The sequence below is a fragment of the Ochotona curzoniae genome, unplaced genomic scaffold, assembly GCF_017591425.1.
Source record: "Ochotona curzoniae isolate NIBS_2020 unplaced genomic scaffold, NIBS_Ocur_1.0 contig_2210, whole genome shotgun sequence".
NCBI lineage: Eukaryota > Metazoa > Chordata > Mammalia > Lagomorpha > Ochotonidae > Ochotona > Ochotona curzoniae.
In genome coordinates, this window is record NW_024465369.1 from 27,823,179 (window position 1) to 27,837,544 (window position 14,366).

At 37.7% G+C, this 14,366-nt stretch overlaps 1 protein-coding gene across 8 annotated transcripts in view; it reads left to right on the forward strand.

Moving 5' to 3' along the window:
• LOC121150878 (sodium channel protein type 2 subunit alpha) overlaps nt 1-14,366 on the forward strand; it is an 86,349-nt gene that overhangs the window by 15,935 nt on the left and 56,048 nt on the right. For 5 of the 8 annotated variants that reach the window (XM_040972064.1, XM_040972065.1, XM_040972067.1 and 2 more), the window contains 6 exons: nt 16-107; nt 987-1,259; nt 7,152-7,215; nt 8,949-9,090; nt 9,313-9,519; nt 10,775-11,062. In XM_040972064.1, coding sequence (XP_040827998.1) covers nt 16-107; nt 987-1,259; nt 7,152-7,215; nt 8,949-9,090; nt 9,313-9,519; nt 10,775-11,062 — 1,066 coding nt within the window. The remainder of the gene's footprint in view (nt 1-15; nt 108-986; nt 1,260-7,151; nt 7,216-8,948; nt 9,091-9,312; nt 9,520-10,774; nt 11,063-14,366) is intronic. The other 3 variants (XM_040972066.1, XM_040972070.1, XM_040972072.1) reach the window with 1 other exon arrangement.

Consider the following 14,366-nt stretch of genomic DNA (forward strand, 5'->3'; position numbering starts at 1 on the left):
AATCCCCTATTACAGATATGTGACAGAGTTTGTGGACCTGGGCAATGTCTCAGCGTTGAGAACATTCAGAGTTCTCCGAGCATTGAAAACAATTTCAGTCATTCCAGGTGAGAGCTAGGTTAAACACCGAGGCTGACTTTAGCTGCATTGGTGCTGCGGCCACAGCTTTTGTGCAGAGGCCTGCCTTGTTGCTTGTCGCATAATGCTGATAAAGTGCACACAGAAGGCAAGAATCACTGCATCATATTCGGAACAGATTTGATTCTTTGCTTTTTACTGGTTGCTTTCTTTACAACTGTTCTAAATCAGCCTTTGAGTTTAACAACTTTTGCATGAGGCATTGGCAGTAACAGGCTACATGGTTTGCATCCTGTAACATCAAGCTTTCTGCATAGAAGCTAAATTATTAAGACATCCAGACAGATGCAAATTTAAACATTCAGGCCTAAAATTGGTAATCTTTAATTGCAAATAAATGAAAGAGCAAGGGATAGCATGAGTGCTGCATGAGGCTCGATTTTCAGATGTCTTCCTTTTGCTAACCCATCTCCAAGAATACGACACCCACAAATACATAAATTCGTAATTCAGTGGCTTCACGAGTTCTTTCTACTCCATTCATACAGACTTGTCTAAAACCAATAAGGGGTTAGGGAGTAAGACATCTGCAAATAAAAGCAAAATATTTACACAAGGTTGATATTTAAGCATGAATAACAAAATCATTTCTTTTGCTCTAAGGAGTGTTTAGAAATATGCTTTTGATTCATTTCCATTCAGTTTTCTAACGAGCATACAGGTTTTGCTTTCATTCATTTTCACCAGCTAGCAGGCTTTTCATGAAAATATTCAATCACAAATACATAACTAATATGATTGTCATTCTGCATGACATTTTTATTTTCCAGGACAAGCTCATGATATTTTTATCAGTAAAGGATCATTTGGATACCATATTTAATTTCTCCCTCTGATTTTCTCTATAGGCCTGAAGACCATAGTGGGGGCCTTGATCCAGTCGGTGAAGAAGCTCTCTGACGTCATGATCCTGACCGTGTTCTGTCTGAGCGTGTTTGCTCTAATAGGGCTGCAGCTGTTCATGGGCAACCTGAGGAACAAGTGTTTGCAGTGGCCCCCAGATAACTCTTCCTTTGAAGTAAACATCACTTCTCTCTTTAATAACTCTCTGGATGGAAATGGCACCATTTTCAACAGGACAATGAATATGTTTAACTGGGATGAGTATATTGAGGATAAAAGTAAGATATATTCTCTTATCTAATAATTGTTTTAATTTTTTAAAATTTTCATTATATGATTCCATAGGCACAGGGATTTCTCTTTCCATGCAACTCATTCCACCCCCCGCAACTCTTTTGACCCATATTATCACAAAAGTATAATCCCTCAGCAGCAGTCACAAGTCTATCATTCTACTATTAAGATATATCCTGACATTGTAGGTATAGGTAATGGTACAAAATCCAGCATCCTATTGTTAAGATATAGTTAACAGTTTCATTGGGAATCCTCTTTTGATTTGGGATGGGAAAAAGAGAACTGTATATAATGAAGTGTATCTCAACTTTGAGGTGAATTTTATGACTACTAATTTAAAATTTTACTAATTTAAAATAGCTTACTACATGTTTAAGAAATACCAAGTGACGTTTTTACTCCTTATCAATTTTATGTCATTTGACAGTTTAACATACATCACTATAGGAAATTATATAACATCATTTCCTAAACCAGGGTTGAAAGCAATTCCATTTATGCTATATGAACAAAAATATGTGCTTTTTACTTGATAAACTTTTCTGAATGAAATATTAATCCTTTCAAAGTAATGCAAATCTAAAATGTTATTTTAAAAATTAAAAAAAAAGGAGATAATAGCAGAAGGAAGGGGTTGGAAGGAAAAAAGTACATCTATACAAATTACATTTACTTTTTTTCTACATTTACTCTTTAAAAATAATTAAAATAAAATAAAATTGTAAATATTTAAGTCAGCACTTTGAACTGTTCAGTATATTGTGCTGAAAGGTGTCTTTAATAGATGTAGTGATGGAGCATAGTATCTCATTTGGTTGAATCAACACATTCATTGAATACATATTATGTAAATGGAAACATAGATACCATTCACCAAGACAAAACCAGAAATTGTGAAATTACCAGAAAGTTAAGCAACCCTGATTTATCCATTGACTCACTGATATTCCAATTTATCCTTTTGGTGTCAGTCCATTATAATGGTTTATAAGTGACATTTGATTTTATTTTAGGCATGTACTTACAAATAAACTTTCTTATCATTGAAGCCAGCCTTCCTGTCATTTGGAAGTTTCCCTCTCCATGCATTGTTAGCTAATTAATATTCATTGATCTCTTATTAAAAATACCCTGCTAGCACATTTATTCCAAGATATTTTTCATGATCTGCATGATATTTAGAGCCATATGAAATTACATAACTTCTCACTATATTGTTTAGTAGTAGTCTCACTACTACTGTTTAGTGAGCTTTATAATGATTTGTACTTGAGAGAAAAACATTCATTGGCTAAATGGATAAATGGGATTGTTCTGTTCAAAATGGATTTCCCACTGATTAATGTTGTAATAATGATACAAAGGTAATCTTTATACTTTTTTTCCTATTTGCAGGCATTTCTTTCAGATGAATTTTTACTAATAGCATTTTGAGGTGCTAAAACATATGACAAAATTAAGAGTACTTTAAAGTTATCAGATTGTGCTACTGGGTGATCACCCTGCTACACACTATTTATGGTAGTGGTAGTGGTACTGCACTTCTGAGCGGTCATACTTCCATACATTCCCTAGAGTAGTGACCTTAGTACTGAATTGAGTACTCATATAGATTATATTACTGATACACACTATCAATTTTAAAATGTTTTGATAGAATGAAAAATGCACCTGCTTTTGTCATTTAGTCCTTAACTTTTTGTATAATAGAATATGTAGAATGTTTATTAGTATTATTAATAAATTGTGTATTTGCTATGATATTATATAAAATATCTGTTGAGTGGCAGAATGGAGTAAGGACATGTTTAAACAGACAGAAAAATATTAGCCAGCTTGAAGCAGAGAGGGCACATTCCAAGGAAACAGGAGAGGGCAGGACAACAGAGGGGCACGTGGAGGCTGACAGACACAATGGTGTGGTGCTGCAGTGACTGATACTCCAGCAGCATTCAGCTAAAGGCAATCTGAACTCTACCAGCAGCCAGAACTCCATCAGCAACAAGGTGGGAGGGAACGTTTACTGGGAGCTCCAGAGGTGAAACCAAACAAAGAACTGCTCATCTTGCTGGTCTATTTCATGTGACCAGGAGCAGAGACAGAGCCGCAGATCCCAGCAGCAGCAGGTCCCAGATGGGCAGTGTGGGAGGAGGGTGGATTTTACAACCCAGTTGGCCTTCTAGAGCCATATTGGGTGCCAGTTTGTTTAAGAAGGCAAAGGCTATAGACAGTACTACGCATGCACTGGAATGGGACTGAACTCATTTCTGGCTCAGCAAACTGCAACAATGTGGAATCTTACAGGTTCCACCAAAGATAGGTCCTGGTAGCCCTCAGACTTGATGGCCAGCAGACCAAAAACTCTAGTAGTGGCAGATCAGGCACCATTTCTTACATGTGGGAAAAATTTAAGACTGCAGGAAAAAAGTGAGCTTTGCATACACTGACCTCAGCGAGAACTCACTGAGCTCAGTGATTTGCACTGGTCCAATGGGAAAATAATACTGACTATGGTATCGTACGGGTTAAAATACTTACGTGTGGCCCTCAGACCTAACAGCCAATAGGTTCCAGCAAGATCACTACCACCAGCAACCCAGCTATATATATGACACCTGGTGTCTCCCTAATCCTGGGACCTGCTCCAACCAGAAGTGGGAAAGAGGTTGTATAGACAATGGTGCAGCTGCAGCAATTATCACAGGCAGTGGACAGTGGTGAGCCAGGAGCTACAGAGCCCATGGTGGAAATCTAACATAAGAACCCAGACCTGGAAATCACGAGAGGGAGTGAAACAAGTGACTGCAAACAAAGAGCTGTGTAACAACTGCAATAAGTAAAATTGAATTGTAGACCTGTGAGTGACAGCTTAGAAACCTGCCCCAAAGTGAAGAAACTGATAACCAAGAGCAATGACCAAGAGCAAAAAAAGAGACCAAGCCACAGTGAATTTAATGTAAGACTCACTGCCTAGGAGCAAAACCCTTTGCAAACCTCAGAGTTCGCTGAGAAAGACATTGAGAAAATGGGGATACAGATTTTAAAACACTTGTTATAAAATTTCTTATCAACAACAAGAAGCACGGAAAGCAGGCATTCAAGAATATGAAGGAAAACATCACACAGGAAATGAATCAAAGGAAAGCTGATATATCAGAAAGGAAGAGTACAGTGGAGCAAATTGAAAGTACAGTGGAGAGTCTCCAAAACAGAATGAAGAAGGCAGAAGAAAGAATCTCAAAATTAGAAGATATTTTCTGTCACCAGGAAGAAACAAACAAAAATCTGGAAGCAGAGCTGAATCAGGCCAAAAAAAAAATTCAAGAATTGAAGGATACTATTAAAAGACCAAATATAAGAGTGATGGGAGTCCCAGAAGAGGCAGAAAGAGAAACTGGGAGTAAAGCTGTATTCAATGAAATAATAAGGGAAATTTTCTCTAATTTGAAGAAAGAATTGAAAAGCAACAGCCAGGAGGGTCACAGAACTCCTATCATGCTTGGCTAAAAGTGATCTTCCCTATGACACATGATATTCAAGCTCTCTTCAATCAAACGTAAGGAAAAGATCCTTAAGTATGCACATGAAAAAAAATCAACTGACATACAAAGGAATGCCAATCAAACTCACAGGAGACCTCTCACAGGAAACTCTACAGGCCAGAAGAGATTAGAATGACATATTCTAGATTCTAAAAGAAAAAAAAAATTGTTGGTCCAGGATAAGCTACGCAACAAACCTTTCTTTGTCTTTGAAAACGAAATAAAATCCTTCCACAGTAAGGAAAGTTGAAAGAATATGCCTCTTCCAAACTTGCCCTACAAATGATACTTCAAGATTTTCTCTTGACAGAGAAAAGGAATAGTGCCCACCAAAAGCAAAGGCAAATATGAAGAACTTCCCAGTAAAGAGCAACAGAAGACTAAACCAATGAACTACCCATAGCTAAAATGACAGGACCAAATTACCACCTTTCATATTAACCCTGAATGTAAATGGCTTAAGCTCATCAATAAAATGTCATACATTAGTAGAATGGATTAAGAAAAGCAAAACCCATCTTTTTGTTGCCTACAGGAGACATGTCTCACCAACAAAGATCAGAGGAAACTAGTTCGTGGATTTATTTTTTTGTTGTTGTTGTTTTTTAGTTTCAGCTCTTCAAACACTTCCTCAGTAAATTCTTCACTGACAGATCATACAGAAGCATCATTTTCTTCAAGAACATTCTCGATTTTCTTTTTCATTTCTCCAGTGACACATCAGTCATTCAGTAGCAAGTTACTTAACTTCATGACATTAATTTCTTTTTTTTTCTTCCTGTTTTTGATATTGTTTGCTGCTTTTCATTTAAGGGGATATATTGTAGCTGTGTAATGGAGAGTATCATATCTAGTAACATGCTATTAAATCTATGGCATTGTAAATTGCTATATTCCTTCCTGTTGTTGCTTTTATATTGTGGCTTTTCATTTAAAGGGATGTATAGAGACTGTGTAATGGAGACTGTCATATCCAAATGTGAGGATACAATGCCGTATGTATTTCTACTTCCAGACCAAAGATGGTCTTCCAATGAAACTGTTTAATATATCTTGACAATAGGATGTTGGACTCTGCCACTGTCCATGCCCACAATGATGTACATATGACTGTGTATGAAGAACAAAACTATAGTAATGATATAGGGAAATTCAGTGAGGGGGTAGGGAACTGGGGAGGGGATAAGGGAAATCCCAGGGCCTATGGAACTGAATTATAAAATGATAATAATAAAAAGAAGTAAGATTTTTTTAAATGTGAAAAAAGAATCTGTTGGCATTTTACCCTTTAGAATGTGTGTGGATTCTTTAATTTAGCAAATATGTTAACGATGTAGTGTCTGTTGTGATAGAAATATCTTTAAGCTTTTTCCATCTTATTAATTGTTTTAATGCATAAGTGATAACAACTTTTGTATACCTAAGCCCAATTTTGGAGCAGAGGTTTGGCCTATCATTTATGACATGTTTTGGGACACAAGTTTCTCATATCACAGTTGCTGGTTTGAGTCCTAGCTCAACTCCCGATTATAGCTTTCTGCTGTGCGCAGCTGGGGAGGCAACTGGTGATTCTCAAGACCTGGGGACTTTGCCACTTCTGTGGGATATTTTGACTGTTTCCAGCTCTGGTTTGGGCCATTACATACTTTTGAAAAATGAAGTATCAGATGGGACCTTACTCTCATATGCTTGCTCTCTCACTCTCACTTCCCTAACACCTCCACCATCTGCATCTCAAATAAATACATTATCATTTTAAAATATTGGTTTAAATTACCAAATGGGATGTCTTGTTTTTTTCTGTTTTTATATTTAGAAGATGCCCCATGATGGATATAATAAAAACAGTCACCTTTATATTATTTAAAAACAATAATTTATTTAGTTGAAAGGCAGAGTTACAGGGTGAGAAAGTGAATGAGAGAGAGAGAGAGAGAAAGTAAGAGAGAGATCTTTCTTCTGACAGTTAACTCTAAACATAAATGCAATAGCCAGGCTGGTTCAGGTTGAAATCAGAAGTTTCAACCTGGAGTTTCTCTGGATCTCCCATGTGTGTGCAGGTGGCCAAGCTCTTGGGTCGCTCTGCTCTGCACTCCTGGTGGCATTAGCCTGGAGCTGAATTGGCAGTGTAGCAGCTGAGTCTAGAATTGGCGTTCATGTAGAATACAGGGTTTGCAGGTAACAGTTTCACCCGTTATGCCACAATGTGGGCCTCCTCTATAATACTCTGCATTTAATCTTTTATCTTTAAATATTTTCCAAAAGCATGGAATTATCTATAAAATGTCTTCAAGATTTGTTTTAATGATTCTAACTTTGATCTTCAAATAGGTCACTTTTACTTTTTGGAAGGGCAAAATGATGCTCTGCTTTGTGGCAACAGCTCAGATGCAGGGTAAGTTGTGCTTCCTAATGTGTTTCATTATATGTTGCTCCATCAGCTTCAATAATCTGCCACCTCCCACCCCATTCTCCCCCGCTCACTTCTCATTCAAACCCTGCATAAATTCCTGGTCACGCTGACTCAGAATAGCCAGATAAGTGTGGATTCTCACCTCCTTCACACACTCTTATGCAGCAATTGTTTTTCCATACTAGGTCACGTCTAATCTTCCAAATTAGTTCAGTGGAAAATAGAGAAAATTGGTACCTATACAAAAGAAACTTAAGTTGATAGATTCATATACACATATTTTTGTAAGTGTTATATTTAGCATTTGTTAATGTGATCCCCATGGCTGAAAATAGATCACTGAATACGATGTTGATCTCAGAATGATGGTAACCACATATCAGGTACATTTCAGCAAAATGATTGAGAGAATAATTCAGAGTCCACACAGATTCACATATGATTACATCATGTACTTCCTTAATTTCTTCTAGTGACAAATAGCAATTATATTGGATTGCTGTGAGGATTCAGTGGATCAATGAATGTAGAACAATCACAGCACTCAGTAGAAGTTTGTACTTGTTATGATTGACATTGTTCAAACATTTATCATTAAGAAGCATGGTACATGGAACTAAATCCTAGAGAAATTAAAAGAAATGCTCTGTTAGCTATTTGGAAAGATTTTTGAAGTAGACACAAAAATCTAAAGTTACCTTTATCTCCATATGCTAAGGAGAGGTAAAACAAACCAATTTTAACTTCTTACCATCATAGCATGAAATACTTCATATATATGACCCTATTCACTGCTTGAGAATTTGAGAGATGTCTCTAGTATTAGCCCTCTCATATGATATACATGAAGATTAGCAAGATTATGAAACTCGTTCATGAGATCTGGTCCACTTAGATCTAGCCTGGTTGATTTTTTTTTAAAGATTTATTTTTTTTATTGGAAAGTCAGATATACACAGAGGAGGAGAGACAGAGAGGAAGATCTTCCAACTGATGATTCACTCCCCAAGTGAGCGCAATGGCCGATGCTATGTCGATCCAAAGCCAGGATCCAGGAACTTCTTCCGGGTATCCCCCACGGGTGCAAGGTCCCAAGGCTTTGGGCCGTCCTCGACTGCTTTCCCAGGCCACAAGCAGGGAGCTGGATGGGAAGTGAAGCTGCCAAGATTAGAACCAGCGCCCATATGAGATCCCGGCACATTCAAGGCGAGGACTTTAGCCACTAGGCCACGCCGCCGGACCCAGGTCTGGTTGACTTTTAAGGTTAAACAATAAAATCCTTACTAAACAAAGCCATTTTCTCTTCTTATTGTGCTCCATCCAATCTTTGCCATCTCTCCTACCCCACACTCACACAAACTTCTGCTTCAAGAAATACTCAGTGAAAACAAACCTTGTTTCTGTGGATTTACGTATGGGGTCATGTTCACAATATCCAGAAGGTATTAGAGAATAAATTACTGCTCTTACATGAAAACATGATAGACATAATACGGAAATTAAAAGCATAGAAGAGTTTAAAAAAACTCAATAGATACTATTCTTATGTGGGGTAGTCTCCATAATGCTGGGTCAATGGTTAGTTAGAGTGAGAGAAAGAAGTTTCCATGAAGTTTGTAAAATGGAAGGGTGTTAAGATGGGTATCTAGAACGGAGAAGCTACCCAACTGAAATGCTGTTACTGATTTTCTCTTTTCTCTCTAACCTAACTACAGCCAGTGCCCAGAAGGTTACATCTGTGTGAAGGCTGGTAGGAATCCCAACTACGGCTACACAAGCTTTGACACCTTTAGTTGGGCTTTCTTGTCCTTATTTCGCCTCATGACTCAAGACTTTTGGGAAAACCTTTATCAACTGGTGAGAAAAAGAAAATAATTCTGGGTGAATTAAGTACTGAGAACAAGATAATGACTATAGAATATTATTTAAATCCTTATTAATAAGAGAAAATATTTTTAAAATCCTTCTAGCAAGCAAGAAGTATTAACATCAGCAGAACTGCTATAGAACATTTTTGAGTTTGAGTTTGAGTTTGTAACATCCTTTATATTTGTTAAAATATCAACTCCATTTTTACAGACGTTACGTGCTGCTGGAAAAACATACATGATATTTTTTGTGCTGGTCATTTTCTTGGGCTCATTCTACCTAATCAATCTGATCCTGGCTGTGGTGGCCATGGCCTATGAGGAACAGAATCAGGCCACCCTGGAAGAGGCTGAACAGAAAGAAGCTGAGTTTCAGCAGATGCTTGAGCAGTTGAAAAAGCAGCAAGAAGAAGCTCAGGTATGGGTAAGCTCTTTACTCTCACTTTCTCAGTGCTCCAACCTAATTGCTGCGATCAGTGACTGCAGTCACGTTAGAAATTTGTCTGTGTGTTAGTGTTGAGGCCTATTTATTTGGTGACTATCACCAACACTGTTGACATCAAAACATGGAGATTCTGTTTGACTTATTTGCCTTGCGGTATCAACACCCTCACGCACTCATGCTCACAAAGTAGGCATCCTACATGACCTTCATCAACATACCCTAATTTCCAAGGAACAAAGAGAGTGATTGCAGTTGCTTTTTCATGACAGCAGTGCTGCCAAGGATGAAAGGGTCAGAAAATCACAGCTGAACAGATAACTTCCTAAGTCTGGAAAGCCAAAGACCTTGTCAGCAGATGTGCTCCTCTAGATGATGTGCACAAATGCAAATGTGTGGATTGCTCAAGGGGCCAATCAATACAAACCCTCACATATCTACCTTGCATGCTACAAATCTGCTAATTTGGGCTTGAAGAGTCTTTGAAACATGGTGATGATTTCACTAATTTGTTTGCTTGAGTTAATTGCTTTAAATAATCCAGTGGATATTTCAAGCTTCTTTTGAATATGGAGGGTTATTTCCTTTTGTCACTGTATGTACTCAAATGCATAATAATTTCCAGAACAACACAGTGTCCTAAGGCAGTAACAATAAACTTGGACACTATAGTTTTTAAAATTGCCTTAATGTACATAAATTTGTGCGTTACGATCTATAATTTCCCAATGTACAATACACAATATGCTCTTGACCTACATTTCTTAGCAATAGTCTCAAGGAGAGAAAAGTTCTTTAAAACAAGACACTGTACTGAATTAAATCAAATAATGCAGGCTGGCACTAATATTAACTGCCAAAAAGAAGTGCTGGAAGGTAGCTGCTGATAAGCTCAAAATTGAAAGCCTCTAATTCTTAAAATTCTTCTTTCTTAAAATGATAGTCAATGCCACAGACAGATCGTTCATCATTAAAAAACACAATGTGGGTTTAGCTGTTGATGAGTTTTCACCACAGACAACATCTTCTGCGTGTCTTGGGAGGCAATAGGATGACAGAAGTGATTGGATTCAGGGTGTTGCAGGCATTTGGGGAGGACCAGCAGCCAGGAGCTTTCTCTCTCTTCTCTATCTATTGTTCTCCCACTTAAGTAGTTTATTATAGCTAAAGTAGCAATATCACAGATTTCTAGAAAGATATATGCCATAACCACTTACTCTGTGCCCTCCAGGCAGCAGCTGCAGCGGCCTCCGCTGAATCCAGGGATTTCAGTGGTGCGGGCGGGGTTGGCGTTTTCTCCGAGAGTTCTTCGGTGGCATCGAAGTTGAGCTCCAAGAGCGAGAAGGAGTTGAAAAACAGAAGGAAGAAAAAGAAGCAGAAAGAACAGTCCGGAGAAGAAGAGAAGGCAGAAGTAGTCAGAAAATCTGAATCTGAGGACAGCATAAGAAGAAAGGGTTTCCGCTTTTCCTTAGAAGGAAGTAGGCTGACATATGAAAAGAGGTTTTCTTCTCCACACCAGGTAACAACACTAATGTCTAAGACGAGTAGCTGTTGATAGCATGGACAAATTTGATGGAGAGACACTGTCCTCTGCATGGCACACTGCTCACTTAATGGTAATGGCGCTCCAGATTCAGGTGTCACTTCTAACAATTTGTGAGTTTTACCATTTGTTGGAATTCCAGAAAGGAATTTTTAGACCTCGCTGGCTGGGGAAGGGATGCTCTTTTGGAATTTTGTTAATGGCTTGAGCATCCTCAGGCAATATTTCACAGGAGAATTGCCAGTAGATGGCTCCCATTTCTTAATAGCTACTGTACCTGGGCCCAGTGTATTATGGATTTTCTGGATGGTCTGAGCACAGAGGTGGATTCGGGATGCGCCCAGGACATGTGTATGGCTGTTCCCACTTTACACAATCTTAATACGCAAAGTACACCTGTCCTTTTATTTCAAAGGGAGCCGAAGGAAAATTTTTCCAACTGTCACCAAATTCTTGAGGAGACAGGCACTGCAAAAGACTCATGACATTAAATGAAAGATGGTGTTTAACCATCCTTGATTATTTGTGTCTCAGGTTATACATAGGGCTTGCAACCAAAGCATATCCTGATTTATGTACTACAGAGGTTGGTCACCAGCTGCCTTGACTTGTACAATTCATACAGCCTTGGAAACTTTAAAATTTAAGATTCTTAATTGTCACTGAAATTTCTAAGAGAATAGCTAGGAACTCACAGTACTTCCTAAGGCAATTTAAAAAGTGAATACATGTTCATTAAGTAAAATAGCAACTGCAACAAAGACATCTTTAGCAATGTTACCATCAATACTTGCACATTGTATTGCTATTTATACAAATTTAAGTCTCTCGTTACAAGCCAAAATAGGTACTAATTTAATTATATTCTCAGATTTCAGCTACAAAGGGGAATATTTCTTGTTGAGTGCCTGTTATATACTTCATGATTCTTTCCATGTTATAATAATCATTGTTAGTCGTGATACTGTATGGTATATATCCACTGTGTCTTTGCTTCAATGAGTTAAATAATGCCATATAATTATTATTAAGGGTTGAGATGTTATTTAAATAATATTTTATATAAAAAATTGAGTTTTCTATGCTTTCAGTCTACCAGGAAAGAATATCTCTAAAAATTAATGGAGGATCCTGCACAGTGACCTAGTGGCTGAAAGTCTTTGCCTTGCATGTGCCAGGATTATATATGGGCACTGATTCCTGTCCCAGCTGCTTCACTTTCATCCAGTTCTCTGCTTATTGCCTGGGAAAGCAGCCAAGGATGGCCCAAAGCCTTGGGAGACTTGGAAGAAGCTCCTGGCTCCTGGTTTCAGATTGGCTCAGCTCTGGCTTATGTGGCCACTTGGAGAGTGAACCACTGGGTGGAAAATCTTTCTCTCTGTCCCTCTTTCTCTCTGTAGATCTATTGTTCAATAAACATAAATAAATCTTTAAAATAAACTAGTGGGAAAATATATAATGCAATTTCATTTAAAAGATATGTATTTGACATATGGATTATGCTTTGTCTTCATGCCTTTTGTATGGCAAATCCATGCACCTTTACATGTTGTAAACAAATCAGTCTCATTCCTTCTGAAAACAAATAAGATTATGAAAATGAGATTTATTGGCATTCAATTCCAATTTTAAAACACAATTTGTCCTTCACTAAATATCAACTTTTACTCATTAAATTTTATTTTATTGTCACAACTTTTAGAGTTTGATTAGTATAAACATTAAATAATCAATGTGAGTATCCTAAAAATCAAATCAAAGACAGCATTTATTTTAGTAGAGGAAAAAAAAAAAAGGAAAAAGTCAGGGAGAAAACATTGTTTATTTTTTCCTCTATTTTGGCCTAAGTTTGTCTATGCTTTTACCCGAATGTGCCTAAATTTTTGCATAGACTTGAAGCGTAATATCGGTAAGTACCAACAATTCCTTCAAATTTTCTTTATTTCAATTTGGATTAAAGTAGTTCAGGAAAAATGAGGAAACCTGGAAAATCATGCTCTGCTGTTCTTTAAATTTTGTCCAGAGAGATAGCACTGTTCCTGAAGTAGTATCTTCCTACCTCTATTTCCTAGCTAGCTGGGCATTGTGAGTGATCACAAACTTATAAGACATGCCGTGTTTAGAGCAAATCATTGATTATTTCTTATGGAGCTTCTGCATAGCAATATTGAAGCATTTCTTGCTTTGTACCTGAAAAAAAATAGTGAGACAAGTGACTAGGAAGATGAAGAGAACACAAAAGGAGAGATAGAGAGATGGAAGAGGAAGAGAGAGATGAGACAGAGGAGAGAGAAAGAAAATTGCACTATCTCCAACCTGCAAGCACTGGAAGTAATACTGGAAAAGACAAAATCAGTAAGAAGTATTTAATCTGGGTATATTGATGGAGGCCCCATATCTCTCATGATATATTGGGAAGAGTGATTGAAAACTATTTATGCCTTCAAGTGAAAAAAATATGCAGAGTAGATTTTTTCTTCTAAATTATAATTTGTTCATGTAAACAATATCTTCAAGAGACTTAAAGTATAACTGGATCCAGGATCTCACTAAGGCTCATTATAGCCACGTTTTCCCAGTACCTCCGTCCAGGTTTCTCTAATCATGGCAAACTCTTTGGAGCAGCTCTAGTAATTTTATAACTGAAAGCATAGTTCTGGACAGTCATTTTAAAAAGGAATGGCTCTTAGTGAAAAAGCCACATTTTATGCCCAATTTTAAGCCAGTCTGTATGGCTGAGTGTTTGAAATATTCTGGGAAGTAGGATGTTCTCCCACTGCTAGATGCATGAATTGAGCTGAGGACAATTGCTTAAGGACACTCAGAGGCCTGTCAACAGAAGAAAATGTATATTGGATAAGCAGACATTAATTTTCAATATAATGAATCACAAAAGTGGGCTAGCAGATCAACAGCTAAGCCTAGCACTAAAGCAACGGAGAACAGATTTGTGTTCTATATCATTGCACTGGAGATCAACTCCCTGGCCTGGATCATAGCTCCAGATTTCTGGTAGTGCAGACAAGGGGGGCAAGGCAGTGATTGGTCAAGTTGTTAGTTTCCTGCCACCCACATGAAGTGGAAGTGGATTGAGTTCCCACTTCCAGCCTTGCACCAGTCTGCCTCAAATGACATTGCAGGTGTTTGGAGGAGTGAAACAGCAAATGGCACTGTTCCCCATCTCCCTGTCTCTGGTTCTCTCATAAATAAATAATGGGACAGATAAGATCAAAATTTACAAAATATTAGAAGATTTGCACAAAAGTTTTAGGGAAAGCTA